The sequence below is a fragment of the Apis florea genome, unplaced genomic scaffold, assembly GCF_048593485.1.
Source record: "Apis florea isolate Af1SG1 unplaced genomic scaffold, ASM4859348v1 contig_2293_pilon, whole genome shotgun sequence".
Lineage (NCBI taxonomy): Eukaryota > Metazoa > Arthropoda > Insecta > Hymenoptera > Apidae > Apis > Apis florea.
The window spans coordinates 356,608-368,822 of record NW_028256554.1 but is presented as its reverse complement, the minus strand read 5'-3'; the positions used below and the strand labels follow the sequence as shown (position 1 = coordinate 368,822).

The following is a 12,215-nucleotide window of genomic DNA, read 5'->3' as shown; positions in this document are numbered from 1 at the left end:
CACGAAACCGCGGCCCAACTTTTTTCTTTTTTTTCCTTTTTTTTTTTTTTTCCAACCAGGCTGCTGGATCGATCGCGCGCTCGTCTTTCGTTGGAACGAGCTTTAGGCTTTACAACGTACCCTCGAAGAAGAGGAGGAGGAGGAGGAGGAGGAGAAGGAAGGGACACGAGTTTCATCGCTCGCCATCTGGGGAAAGCGCGATGCCTCGAAGCAACGCGTAATTTACAGCGACCATATGCCGTGCCTCCCCCAGAATCTCGGCAATCTCCGCAAGGAATTTAATCGCCATCGAGACGCGCCACCCCCTTTCCTTCTCCTCCCTTCAGAGGTCCCCACGTTTTTTTCCAAATTTTTCTCTCGTATCTTTCGATTCGATAATAAATAAACCACCGGTGAAGAAGGAATTAAAGTGTACAAAGGCGGGAAATCAATTCGGGGAATAAATGAATTGGTCAACGTTGCGTCAACGCTCGTCTTTGTCGAAATTTTATTTTCCGTTCAATTTCACCTTACGATCAGGGGAGAACGCTGTTTCCATCTATTCTCCGAGACGATCGACTTTTAATCGCAGATTCGTAACGTTACGCGCGTCATTAGCAGGACGTGCTCGAGTTTTCTTCGAGGACGAGAGACAATTTTAATCAAATTGTTTTCGCCGACGAAACTAACGAGCGGGTGATGACGTTTCGAATTGAAAAAATCGAAAAAAAGAGGGGGGGAACATCTCAATGGAACGAGCTCGAAATACATCTGCTTCCACTTGCTCGTGTCTTATCGAGCGATTATCAATTCTCGTTCCATTCTCGTGATCAGAAGAAGAAGAAGAAGGAGGAGAAGGAGGAGGAAAGATTGCCATTCGTTGAAAAAAATAGGGAGAAGAAGAGAGGAAGGAAGGAAGGAAGGAAGGAATCGGTTGGATTGAGAAACACGTACCTGGCGTAACGAAAAGCACGATACCGAGGAGGAGGGTCCTCGTCGCAACGTCCGCGATCCACCGCAAATCGCCGCGACACCATCGAAGCCGATGCCTCTTCCCGCCGCTCCTTCCTCCTTCTTCCTTCTCCCCGTCGTCCGTGCCGACGATCCCGCGCGCGATTACGCCGCCGTTCCACCACCTCCTCCACCCTCCTCTCGCTCCGCAGTCCTCCTTCCTCCTCCCGTCCTGTCGTCTGCACGGCCGCCAACCCGTGCACGTCGGTTGACCGGAGGCGAGGCTCGCTTCCACCGACTCGACTCTACCCGAAAACCAATTTCCAACAAGTGCACGGTTAGCTAGCTCTCGAGAAATCCATTTCCAAAAGTGCAAAGGGGTAGAGAATAAAGGGGGAGAGTTGGTCCACCTTTCCTCCTGGTGTTCATTGCCGGTGTTTCCGTCGCGCCTTAAGGAACGAGGAGGTGTCTGGGGACGACGAGTCGTTGCTCCGGAAGAACACCTCGTGGACTCGAGCCTTCGCCGGAGGTCCGTGGCTTGCAGCCCTCCTCCGCCCCCCATACCCCCGCTCCCATAGTACCTGCAAATCACGACAGCGATATTTTAGAATCGGATTCAAAATTCGATTCGACTCTCGATCCAACTCCTCCCCCTCGTTGATTCTTTCGTTGATCGCTGTGCGTGTCTTCGAGTATTTTGCTTTTATTTTCCTTCGTTTCTCCAGAGATTCCTCGAGAATCATAGAAAAAAATCTGGAGGATAACTTTGTTTTCGTTGTTTTCAAATAACGAGAACCACTTGTTAAACACGCCCATACGTGGTGAAGAAGAATTTAAAATTTAAGAACAAATTTTAGAAACAGAGAAGAGGGACGAGTGTTAACGAACTACAATTCTACAATTTTAAATCTGAAATTGTACCGCGTGTTGTTACGAAATTTCAATAATACGGAACTGAGTCGAAGTTGGACGAGGCTGATATTCAGATCGAGATACTTAAAATTGACTTGGGAGAGAGAAAGAGAGAGCGAAGAAGTAGAAATCGATTGGCGAGGAACTCAACGAAATCACGCTGGCCGACGAACGTGTTAAAATGACGTATCGACGTATTATTTACTATATTATTATATTCCGTAACGTTATTCGATTTCGAGGAAAGTTTTATTTCGAGCGCTTGCAGCGAGGCAATCTTTCTCGTGCACTTCGGTGCAGTATTATATTTTTGGCTCGTCGAGGCTCGGGAGTGGCGCTGCTCGGGAGAAGTCGAAAAGGTTAACAACGGGAAAAAGCGGAACCTCTCCCCTCTCCTCTTTGTATTTCAATTAAATCGAACGATAAATTATACGATCGTCGTACGTTTCGGCGTGGTCGGTCCTGTAACAAACAGCGAACGCGTACTGCTCGACATTTCCCGAGCCTCGTATTTATATTCTATAGAACGTAATTCTGTTATACGTACTAATGTAAACATACGATAGTATAATAATAGAATGGCGAATATAATCTCGCGCAACGATTTCAACTCGAACTATTCGTTTACGATTCGTTTTCTTCGTACAATGAGTTTACGAAGAGTGAGACGATACAACGAATAGGTGGATTTTTTTCTCGCGGATTGCAATTTTGGGATTAATTCGAGTTTGAGGCTCGGTCGGGGGAAATGTTATGATTTTCAAAGTTTTGGAGTTTTCGTAGAATGCGGCTCGAGCTGATTTCTCCTCGTTGTTGAACGAATCGAGGCGAAGAAACGTGCGTAGAAACACGAAATAATAAACGGCGAATTGCAATTTTCTCTGCTTGATTGCGTAAAGAATATTAGCAAGTAAAAGTTTTGTTCGTGAGATCGTTACGATCTAATCTTATCGCAGCGATAATTTGAAGAAAAAAATTATGATTTAAATATCAATAATAATTTGTGCAACGATAAGATTACGATAAGAAATTGATTTTATTTCGATTATAAATGTGATTAAATTTCGAATTAATTTATAATCGAAGACTTATAGATTGAAAAAACTTATTGGCGATAATTAAGGGTTAAAACGAAACGATTGACGGGCGGATCTCGTGCAACACTTACCCCTGCCGTTCCGCCACCACTACCGCTGCCCGGATCGCCCGTTCCCGGCCCCAATTTTCACGAGCCTCGCCACTTCCTCACCCGCCGCGACACCCCCGCGCCCTTAGCCTCCGCGGCGTGTCATCACCTGCAAAAGAAAAAAAAGGGAAACAAGACCGCCCCTCTTTATTATTTCGTCCGAAACGTTGGAATTCGCGTATTCTCGCTCGATTGAAATTCCGCGGGATCGAATCGATTAGCAGCGGGATACGTGCCCCCCGAGAATCGAGCCTTGGAATAGGATAGGATAATTATCGTCCCCTTTGAACGATCGAGCGAAAATTTGGCAAAGAGATCGGAGGGAGGTTGATCGTAATCTCGTTTCCGATCCCGTTCCGAACCGAGATGTTGTCGTCGATCGCGCGATTCGGAGCGCAATTCCTCGCCGATTATTAACGCCGAGCCTCTGGGACTCCCCTCCTCTGATCCCTCGCCTTCCTTCATTCCCCGAACTTGTAATTTATCCTTGCATTTTATCCTTCTTTTCGTCCATCTCCATCAACTTTATCGATTACGTTACAGAATTTTCAAACGTATCTCTTCTCGACCCGTCAATTCTCGAGAAGAGAAGAGAGAGAAAAAGGTGAACACTTTCGCCCTTTTTTCCGTATAAATAATATCGATGCCTCTCCCCCAAAAATGGAAACGTTCGATCGAAAGGATAGGGAAAGAAACGAAAAGAAGGGGCTTTCAGCTCGCGTGTCCTTGGGCCACGATGATGACCACGTTAATTATATAGCGGCAAGGTTGCCAAACTGCGGCCGTTGGCGATAGAATTCCAGGCTGAAAGGGAAGCAAAACGAAGCCGAGGTCGCTCCGTGACGTTTCGAGAACGCAGCAAAACGGGCTTTCGTGAACCAGTCGTGAAAAGGATCGCGCCGATGTTTGCTCTCCCCTCTCCTCCCTTTCTTCCATTTTCTTTCGATTTTCGAACGAAAATTTCGAACGAAGACGAGCAATTTTAATTCGTCGATTAATTATACTTCGATCCGATTAAACTCGATTTCGCGAGTTTTCTTTTCTTTTCTATTCTCTGCTGTTTTTATCCCACGAGGCGAGGCGAGATATCCTTTTTGCAACCAACATCGTTTTGTCGACGATAAAATTTCGATTTTCGAGCATTCGAATAATTCGTTTTTCCCCTTCCAACTCGTCCGAGTGATCGAAGATGGGAAATGAAGGTAGGGAAAAAGCTGGGAGGACGAATCGAAAGAAATGGATTTTAAAGTGGAAAGTGTTTAAGCTCTCCTCTCCCCGGGGGAAATCTCGTAATATCGACCGCCGTTAAACACGAAATATACGCGAAAAGGATCCAAGATTTCTCTTCCTCTTCTTCCGGAGACGGATCGGATTCGAAATTTTATTTCCTCGCGCAGAGAATTCCTGCACGCTAATCCGTCTACGTACGAATTATGGAATTTTTCTCGTCGAAAACAAAGCGGACGAATTCTCGCTGGAACCGCTATTGTCACAGCACACTGACCTACGTCGTGATCTCTATCCCCCGTGTTCGACACACACACACACACACACGTATATTTCGTGGAAATATAAAATCCAGTCGAAACCGGTGGCTGGTTATCGATGAGGAGAGTAATTTCTTGTTGCTCGAGTCGAAAGTGGCGGGTTTCAAAAATGGCGCGATGCACGCTACTCGTTCGTGGCTCAACCCCTCGATTTCTGCCCCCGATAACGAAATCGTTCGCTCGTCGGCCGAAAAACACGAAACGATATTTTTTCCAATACTTTTTCCCCTATCTTCTTATCCGTCGAATCGTTCGACCGCGGGTGCTTTTGCCACGAAACGTAAAAAAAAAAAAAAAAAAAAAAGATATTTCACGAAAAATCTGATCCAGCAAGACGATACTTTTTTAATTTCGATTACTTTATAAATGACGAAAAGTGTAATAAAGCGTAGACATACAAGTTTTTCCCGAGGAATTGGAACAAGTGGAAGGCTTGTATCCGTATTATATAAGGAAAGTTGACGAAAACGTACTCGGGAAGAGAGTTTCGTCTCGTCAAGCGGTCGAAACGGAACTTTAAACTTTTATCTCGAGCAAAGAGATAGGATATAAAAAGAAAGCAAAGTACCGACAATGTACGCGTTTCGTAATCGTGTAATCGATAAGAAAAATAAAAAGGAAAATATATATATATATATATATACACACGTTCTAATTTTATTAAATTCGAAAACTATTCTATTCCAAAACATCTCTTTCGTTCTATTTTATTCTTATTTCGATAAGATAAAATGTATAAACCACACCACAGCCGCTGTTCGATATATTAGCAAAAGTTAACTCTGTACCCGCGATTTAAAGGATTAAGATACGTCCTTCTTTCCTTCAAGGACCAACACGCGCGGTTGTTTCGAGGCGATCGATATCCCCTCGACGGGGACGAGAGGAAAAAAGGAGGGATCGGATCGCGCGCTAATGTTTCCCCGACCGCGAGTTTTAATTAAAACACGGAAAAAAGGAGAGGAGAAGAAGAATGGAGATCCCTCGCGGGTGGGACGACGCGTTCGCGAGGATATTTGCGGCGAGCCATTCGCGGGGGCGATTCGCGTGGCCGCAAAACGCGTGGCCGACTGCGTCGTCACCTAGCCGACCGCAAAACTGCCGGCGGAATACCGAAAATGCGTGTCCAGGCATCCGTGAAACGATACCCGAAATAACTGAAACTTTTGCGGCCGCCCGTCTCACCGTCTTCGATCCCAAACCCTCCGCGATTTCTCCCCCTCGCTGGTATTTCTCGCGATTCCCGTCCAACGTCCACGCGAGCCTCGCGGTTTCCGGTTTCGAGTTTCCACCGCCAGAAGATTTCGAGACACGTCGCTCTCCTAACTTTTTTAACTCCTCGAGAGATTCCTCGAGAGAGAGAGAGAGAGAGAGGAGGTTCTGGTACGAGAAATGTGGAACAAATCCGTCTCATCAAGTTTTCAACGAACCACCTCGTTTATTTATTCATGGGCGAAACGACCGGGTCACAAGGTCGATCGATCGATACATGTCCAAGCGGATCAACGACTCTTCTTCGAATCGAGACGTTGCGGCCGAATTATATGTCGCCTCTTTCGAGCAAACTCGATTTTTACCGAGCGAACGAATACAGTTCGCGACGCGTCGCTTCGTTGGATGGAACGATCGATGGATGGAGCTTTTCGAGGCCCGGCTTAAGCGCGCACACGCGTGGCAACAAGCTCCATCGAAACGAGGATGGCTGAAGCACGTGGCGCCAACTTACGCGATACACCTCGTCGTGGTGGGGAGGGAAAGGAAGGAAAGCTCGTTTAAGCTGCGCGTTTAAATTCCGCCCGAAGGCTCGTTAAGGTTTACAATTAGCCTCGCCTCGTGATCGTCTCGCTGCCGTAACTTTCGACAACAATGACGAGAGAGAGAGGTTAGAATGCGCGCGATGAACCGCGTCTTCGAAAAGGGATTTCGAACGCGCGTCTTCTCGATTACTTGGCGGGGCGAGGGTATTTTAACGCTTCGCACTCGTGTGTCGCTATATGCCTTTCGTTACTGCGTATGTCACCGAGCGACTATAGTAGCTTTGAACGAGATGTTGCGTATAGTATCTTTCTCTGGCATCGATATTTTGTTTCTGTCATCAATTCTTTTTTCAATAAACACTATGAAAGCAACTCGCTGACGATCTTTATGACGATATATTATATAATTACGTTCTAGAGGCTCTTGATCGGTTGAACCTTCTTAAATATAAATACGCATGCAAAGTTCAATTTAACGTGCGAGGAAATTGGTTTAACCCTTTCGTTGGGCGACTAAAGTCGGTGTGCATAAGATGCCGCATATCGCACGACACGACGAGGGATTGGATTTGTCGCAGAGTGTCTTTCTCTGGAAACGTGGCATCGATATTTTGTTTTTATCATTAGTTTTTCGCGAGATTCCTCGATAATCATCGGGAAAAATACCGAGGAAAGATAATTTACTTTCTCTCCAACCTTTATTGAATTAATTATTTTCGAACAGATTTTATTTCACCCTTTAAAATGATGAAGAAACAGGTTTAGTTATTGTATCGTATTTCAAAGTGTAATTATCCCGTTTCCTTGCTTTTCAATAAACACAAGTTGGGTTAGGCGTAAACGCTGACGATCATTGATCGAGCACATTTTTGGCTCGTAGCGAAAGGGTTAATCGCGATCGCGTTCAAAGCGCGCAATCGAAGGTTTTATGAAAATCGATTTTCCATAAAGCAACGCGTTCCCGTTAAACCGGATATAATCCGCATGTCCGTAGCGTTGCACGCGAGCCACGCGCAATCGGCCTTCAATGGCCGACACGCTTCTTTCATCGTCGCCCCCTTCGTTCCTCGCGCTCCCTGCGAACCGACCACAACCGTGCCAAGGGAAGCGCAACGAACAGGACGTTCGATTCATCGAAGCCGCCATTCTACCGTTTCGTCTCGCGCGTTTAACGAGGTTGCCAATCAAGTAACGAGAGTCCCTGGAAATTAGAATTTGAACAGCAACAGCTGTGCAAATGTAATAACAAAAGATGTTATATAGAAAAATGTCATAGAACTTAAAGTTCGATTTTCATCGGAGGTGCCATTTCCTTCCTTCTCGTATTTAACAAGGTTGCCAATCAAGTAACAAGAAATCCCAAATTAGTAAAGTTATTAATGCAAATATGCGTGTAATAACGAAAGGGTTATATCGAAACTGTCATAGAATTTAAAGTGCCATTTCTTTCCTTTTCGTCTCGTGTATTTAGCAAGATTGCCAATCAAGTAACAAGAGTCTCTAAAATTAGTAATAGCAAAAGTTACCAATGCAAATATACGTGTAATAACGAAAGGGTTATATCGAAACTGTCATAGAATTTAAAGTGCCATTTCTTTCCTTTTCGTCTCGTGTATTTAGCAAGATTGCCAATCAAGTAACAAGAGTCCCTAAAATTAGTAATAGCAAAAGTTACCAATGCAAATATACGTGTAATAACGAAAGGGTTATGTCGAAACTGTCATAGAATTTAAAGTTTATCGAAGGTGCCATTCTACCATTTCCTTCCTTTTCGTCTCGTGTATTTAGCAAGGTTGCCAATCAAGTAACAAGAGTCCCTAAAATTATTAATGCAAATATACGTGTAATAACGAAAGGGTTATATCGAAACTGTCATAGAATTTAAAGAATTTCATCGGAGGTGGCATTTCCTTCCTTTTCGTCTCGTGTATTTAGCAAGGTTGCCAATCAAGTAACAAGAGTCCCTAGAATTAGTAACAGCAAGAGAATTGCTAAATGTAATAAAATAAAAAAATGTAGGATGGTGACTATATATATGGCGACGTGGACAAAGAGCGGACAAAGAGTTATATCGAAACTGTTACATACCGTTTTAAAGTTGACTTTCGAAATTTTATTCGTGGTTTTATTATCGAAATGATTGCCAGCAGTTTCATTTTCTAACGTTTCATTATAAACGCGTTGCAATCAAATATATTCATTCGGCTGAATCCGGTACATTTTGTTCGTCGTTTTATTCGTCACTGGCCGATCAACGGAAACGATCGTAATTGCCCCGTGTCTGCCCCGGATATTTTCGGACGGCGATTAAAACTACGACTTACGAAAGTTGGGAGCAAGGTCGACGCGTTATCTCCCCGCGTCGACGTTGATATCGGATCGATCCATCCACCTGGATCTATCCACCTGGCGCATAGCGTGTAACGCTGAGTGGCGCGTTACCGGCTCAAGGGCCGAGAGACCTTCAACTTTCGGCCTACGAAACCCGGGGGACGGAATCGCGTGCCTCGCTGGGAATCGGGAATACGATCTCTCAGGGCCAGAATTTCGATCCGCGTCGAACTCGAAGCACGGATACTCCCGCTTTTTACTCGCCGTTTCGTCGAAAAAGTATACGTCGATCGGAAAAAGAGATCGAAAGGAAGAATTTTCGAGAGTTGGCCGATCGAGTCGTAAAGATAGGATCGGGGGGTAATAATAATAAGTTTGGTCTGCGCGGACACGGTGACCGCGATGTTCTGCGGCGACAACAGTTTTTTTTTCGAGCCGCGGGTACATACATCGGGTCAAGAGAATTTTGTAAACGGAAAATGTGGTAAAACTCTATGCGTTTTTTTCGAAAGACACCATCGCTCCTTTCGGTAATCCCGACGAGGATCGGAATCGAGGCGGGCAAAGATGTTTAAACGAGCGCGTTTCGACATCGAATCAACTTTTCCTTTTATATCAAATTAATCAAACATATTCGGCGCGCGCGATTACGAATCTTCAACCAAATCCTCGGAAACTCGAACCGATATCCTCGTAAATAACGCAGGGACGGGAAAAATGGGTTTGCGCGATGGCAAATTACCGCAAATTGATGGCCGAGGCGAGTTCGTAAGTTGTACATCGAACGAAGGGGGAGGCGGGGAGGTTCGCGCGTGGTTGCCCCCGTCCAACCAACCGTGAACGCGCCCCGTTCCCTGCCCTCTCCGATACATCAAACGAGTAACGAAATCAAGCGTGCTATACTCCTCCGCAGCATCGATCGGCCGACCGATCGATCCACCGCTTTCCACGCGTTCCCCACGCGGCGCGCTCCCCTTTAATCCCTCCTCCCTGCCCCGTCGAAACTCTTCCCGTCGAAAGGCGAGTCGAGCCAATTCGAACGGGGCCTTAACCCCCGCCGCCTCGACTCGAGCCCGGCCTCGTGGCGGTGTCGGGCCATGTGCGACGCCACTCCTAACAATAAACCTTCCTCTGCCTCTACCACACACGACTTCCACCCCGGTGGGGTGGAAAACAGAGAGATAAAACAGAGAGAGAGAGAGAGAGAGAGAGAGCGGAGCAGAATGGAGGTGAAAAAGCTTACCAGGAGGCGCCCGGTAAATCTGTATATCCTCCGCGTTCCTTTTCTGCGTGGCGGGGTGTGGTTCCTTCGCATACGGGTGGGGGATCACCCCACGGGATCAAGGAGTTTGGAGTTGGCGCGGCTCGATTCTCGGGGAAACTCTTCCTCGTCCCTCGGATACCACGGACGTGGTCAACGGTTCGAGGCGGAGCCGCGTGCGTGTGCGTGTGTATGCGCGACGAGGGGAACGAGGAAAGGGAGGACGCGAGGGGGAAAGTCGTCGCTCGCGCACGTGTCGATTCCCTTCTCCTTCTTCTCCTTCTTCTTTTCCTCCTCTTCCCTTCTTCCTATTATCATCCGATCCGGCCACGCGTGCGGGGGGACGACGATTCGGGGCAGAAAGCACGAGGGAGTGAGGGAGGGAGGGAGGGTGGGAGGGAGGGAGAGGGAGGGGGTCGTTTCGAGAAGAAACGAAGGGGGGGATTTATCGGGTCGGATCCTGCCTTCGCTAGGACATTTTTCGAAACCGGGGCGACGATACGATTCGGCGACTATGGCCCATCCGACGACTACCACGACGACCACGACGACCACGACCCCCTTCTTCTTCTTCTTCTTCTTCTTCTTCTTCTTCTTCTTCTCCGAGCCTTTCTCCTTTCCTGACCGGCGCGACGTCCGTCCTCCCACCGGAAGATCGTTCGGCTTCCCACTGGGCTGACGATGGTCGGTCGGCTGCCTCCTCCCTTCCTACCAACCGTCTTCAGTCACGTGACGCATCGCGCCGCGCTACCACCCAAACGACCGAGGCGATCGTCGCCGTGTCGCGATCTCACCATCGATTCACTTTTCCAATTTTTCCACTCCCCCGTCCCTTCCTCGCCAAACTCCTCCTCCTCCCCTCCCCCCGCGCGGGAGGACGCGATCGATCCAACACCCAGCGAGATCTTCCACCCTCTTCGTAACCACGAAGAAGAGTTTCGAGGTCGATACCGAGAGAGAGAGAGAGAGAGAGAGAGAGACGCGAACTCGTTCAACGTTCGACGATGATTCACCACCGATCGGCCACGACTCGACGACACTTCACCACTCGACTCTCCTTCTTCTTCGCGCACCACCACAACACGACGAAAACAATGAACACCGCGTACAGTTTCTTCTTCTTCCTTCTCCTCCTCTTCTTCCTCCTCCTCCTCCTCCTCCTCCTCCTCCCGTGGCCGAATCACAACTGCGACGCGCGAACTGCGAGCACTGCCGAGACAGGAATCGCGCGCGCACCGCTCTCCTTCGCCTCGTTCGAAACGAGACCGTTCGCCCGTCAACTTTCCGACTTCGTCGTCATTGGATGGTGGTGCTCGTGCTCGCTTCGCAAGGGAAAAAATGGCGGAAGAGAGGAGAGAGAGAGAGAGAGAGAGAGAGACGGTCGGATCAGGGAGTAGCAGCACCGGTCGGACGACGTCGCGGCGCCATGACAGTGTTGGCCGCGTCCTCTGCCGCGAACGCCCCCACCAAACAACCCCCACTCGCGCTCCACCTCCCCCCCTCTCTCTCCACCGACTTTTGCCTCCACCAACGCGATATTGATCGGGCGGAAGGGCGGCATCCAGCCTCGTAACGACTTTCCAACGTGCCCCCCGTGCCTCTCTCTTTCTTTCTTTCTTTCTTTCTTTTTTTTTGGCTTGCTCCTTTCTTCCCTTATCCTTCGTATCTCCACCCCTCCTCTCCTAATCCAAGATTTCACGCGAAACAAATTCTTCCTTTGTCCCCCTCCCGGATCCCCTTGTCGGGGGCACGTGGAGACGCGTTTCGAACATCCTCGAGACATTCCCAAAATTTCGGATCGTCTCGTGAAAAAGTCACCGATCGAGTAACAAGAGTTAAAACTATATTATACGATCATTCTTTTCCGTGAAATTCCAATGGACGAGCGAGCGCGTCGAGTCGAGGCGCGAAGTTTTCGCAAGGTGGAGCGAAAATTTCGCGCCTCGTCGCTATCCCAATCCAACTTCCAACAACCTTATCCTCCAACTTTCCAGTTCCGAATACGCTCGAGCGAACGAACGAGAGGCCGTTTTAATCCCTCCCCGAGAAACGAGGACAACAGGAAGAGATCTTAGAGGCTAGGACGGATGGAAAAGGGAGGACGAAAGTTTATCCTAAACGGCCATCTAACGGCGTGCGGAGAAACGAACTCGTAGAGAGAGAAAGGGAGAGGGAAAAAAAAAACGTTGCGTTCATGCATATGCAAACATCATAAATTTATACACTCGCTCGTGTCTTTGTTCAACCTCCGACTGTATCCGCGAAAAAAGAAGAAAGGAAAAGGAAACATG

At 47.7% G+C, this 12,215-nt stretch overlaps 1 protein-coding gene across 19 annotated transcripts in view; it reads right to left on the bottom strand.

Moving 5' to 3' along the window:
• LOC100866640 (protein turtle) overlaps positions 1-12,215 on the bottom strand; it is a 103,784-nt gene that overhangs the window by 30,021 nt on the left and 61,548 nt on the right. For 15 of the 19 annotated variants that reach the window (XM_086903644.1, XM_086903651.1, XM_086903656.1 and 12 more), the window contains 3 exons: positions 3,011-3,137; positions 1,341-1,511; positions 934-1,235 (listed from right to left, as the gene is read on the bottom strand). In XM_086903644.1, coding sequence (XP_086759770.1) covers positions 934-1,235; positions 1,341-1,492 — 454 coding nt within the window. In that variant the 5' untranslated portion in view covers positions 1,493-1,511; positions 3,011-3,137. Of the gene's footprint in view, positions 1-933; positions 1,236-1,340; positions 1,512-3,010; positions 3,138-9,906; positions 10,042-12,215 lie in introns of those variants that run through there. The other 4 variants (XM_086903661.1, XM_086903662.1, XM_086903646.1 and 1 more) reach the window with 3 other exon arrangements.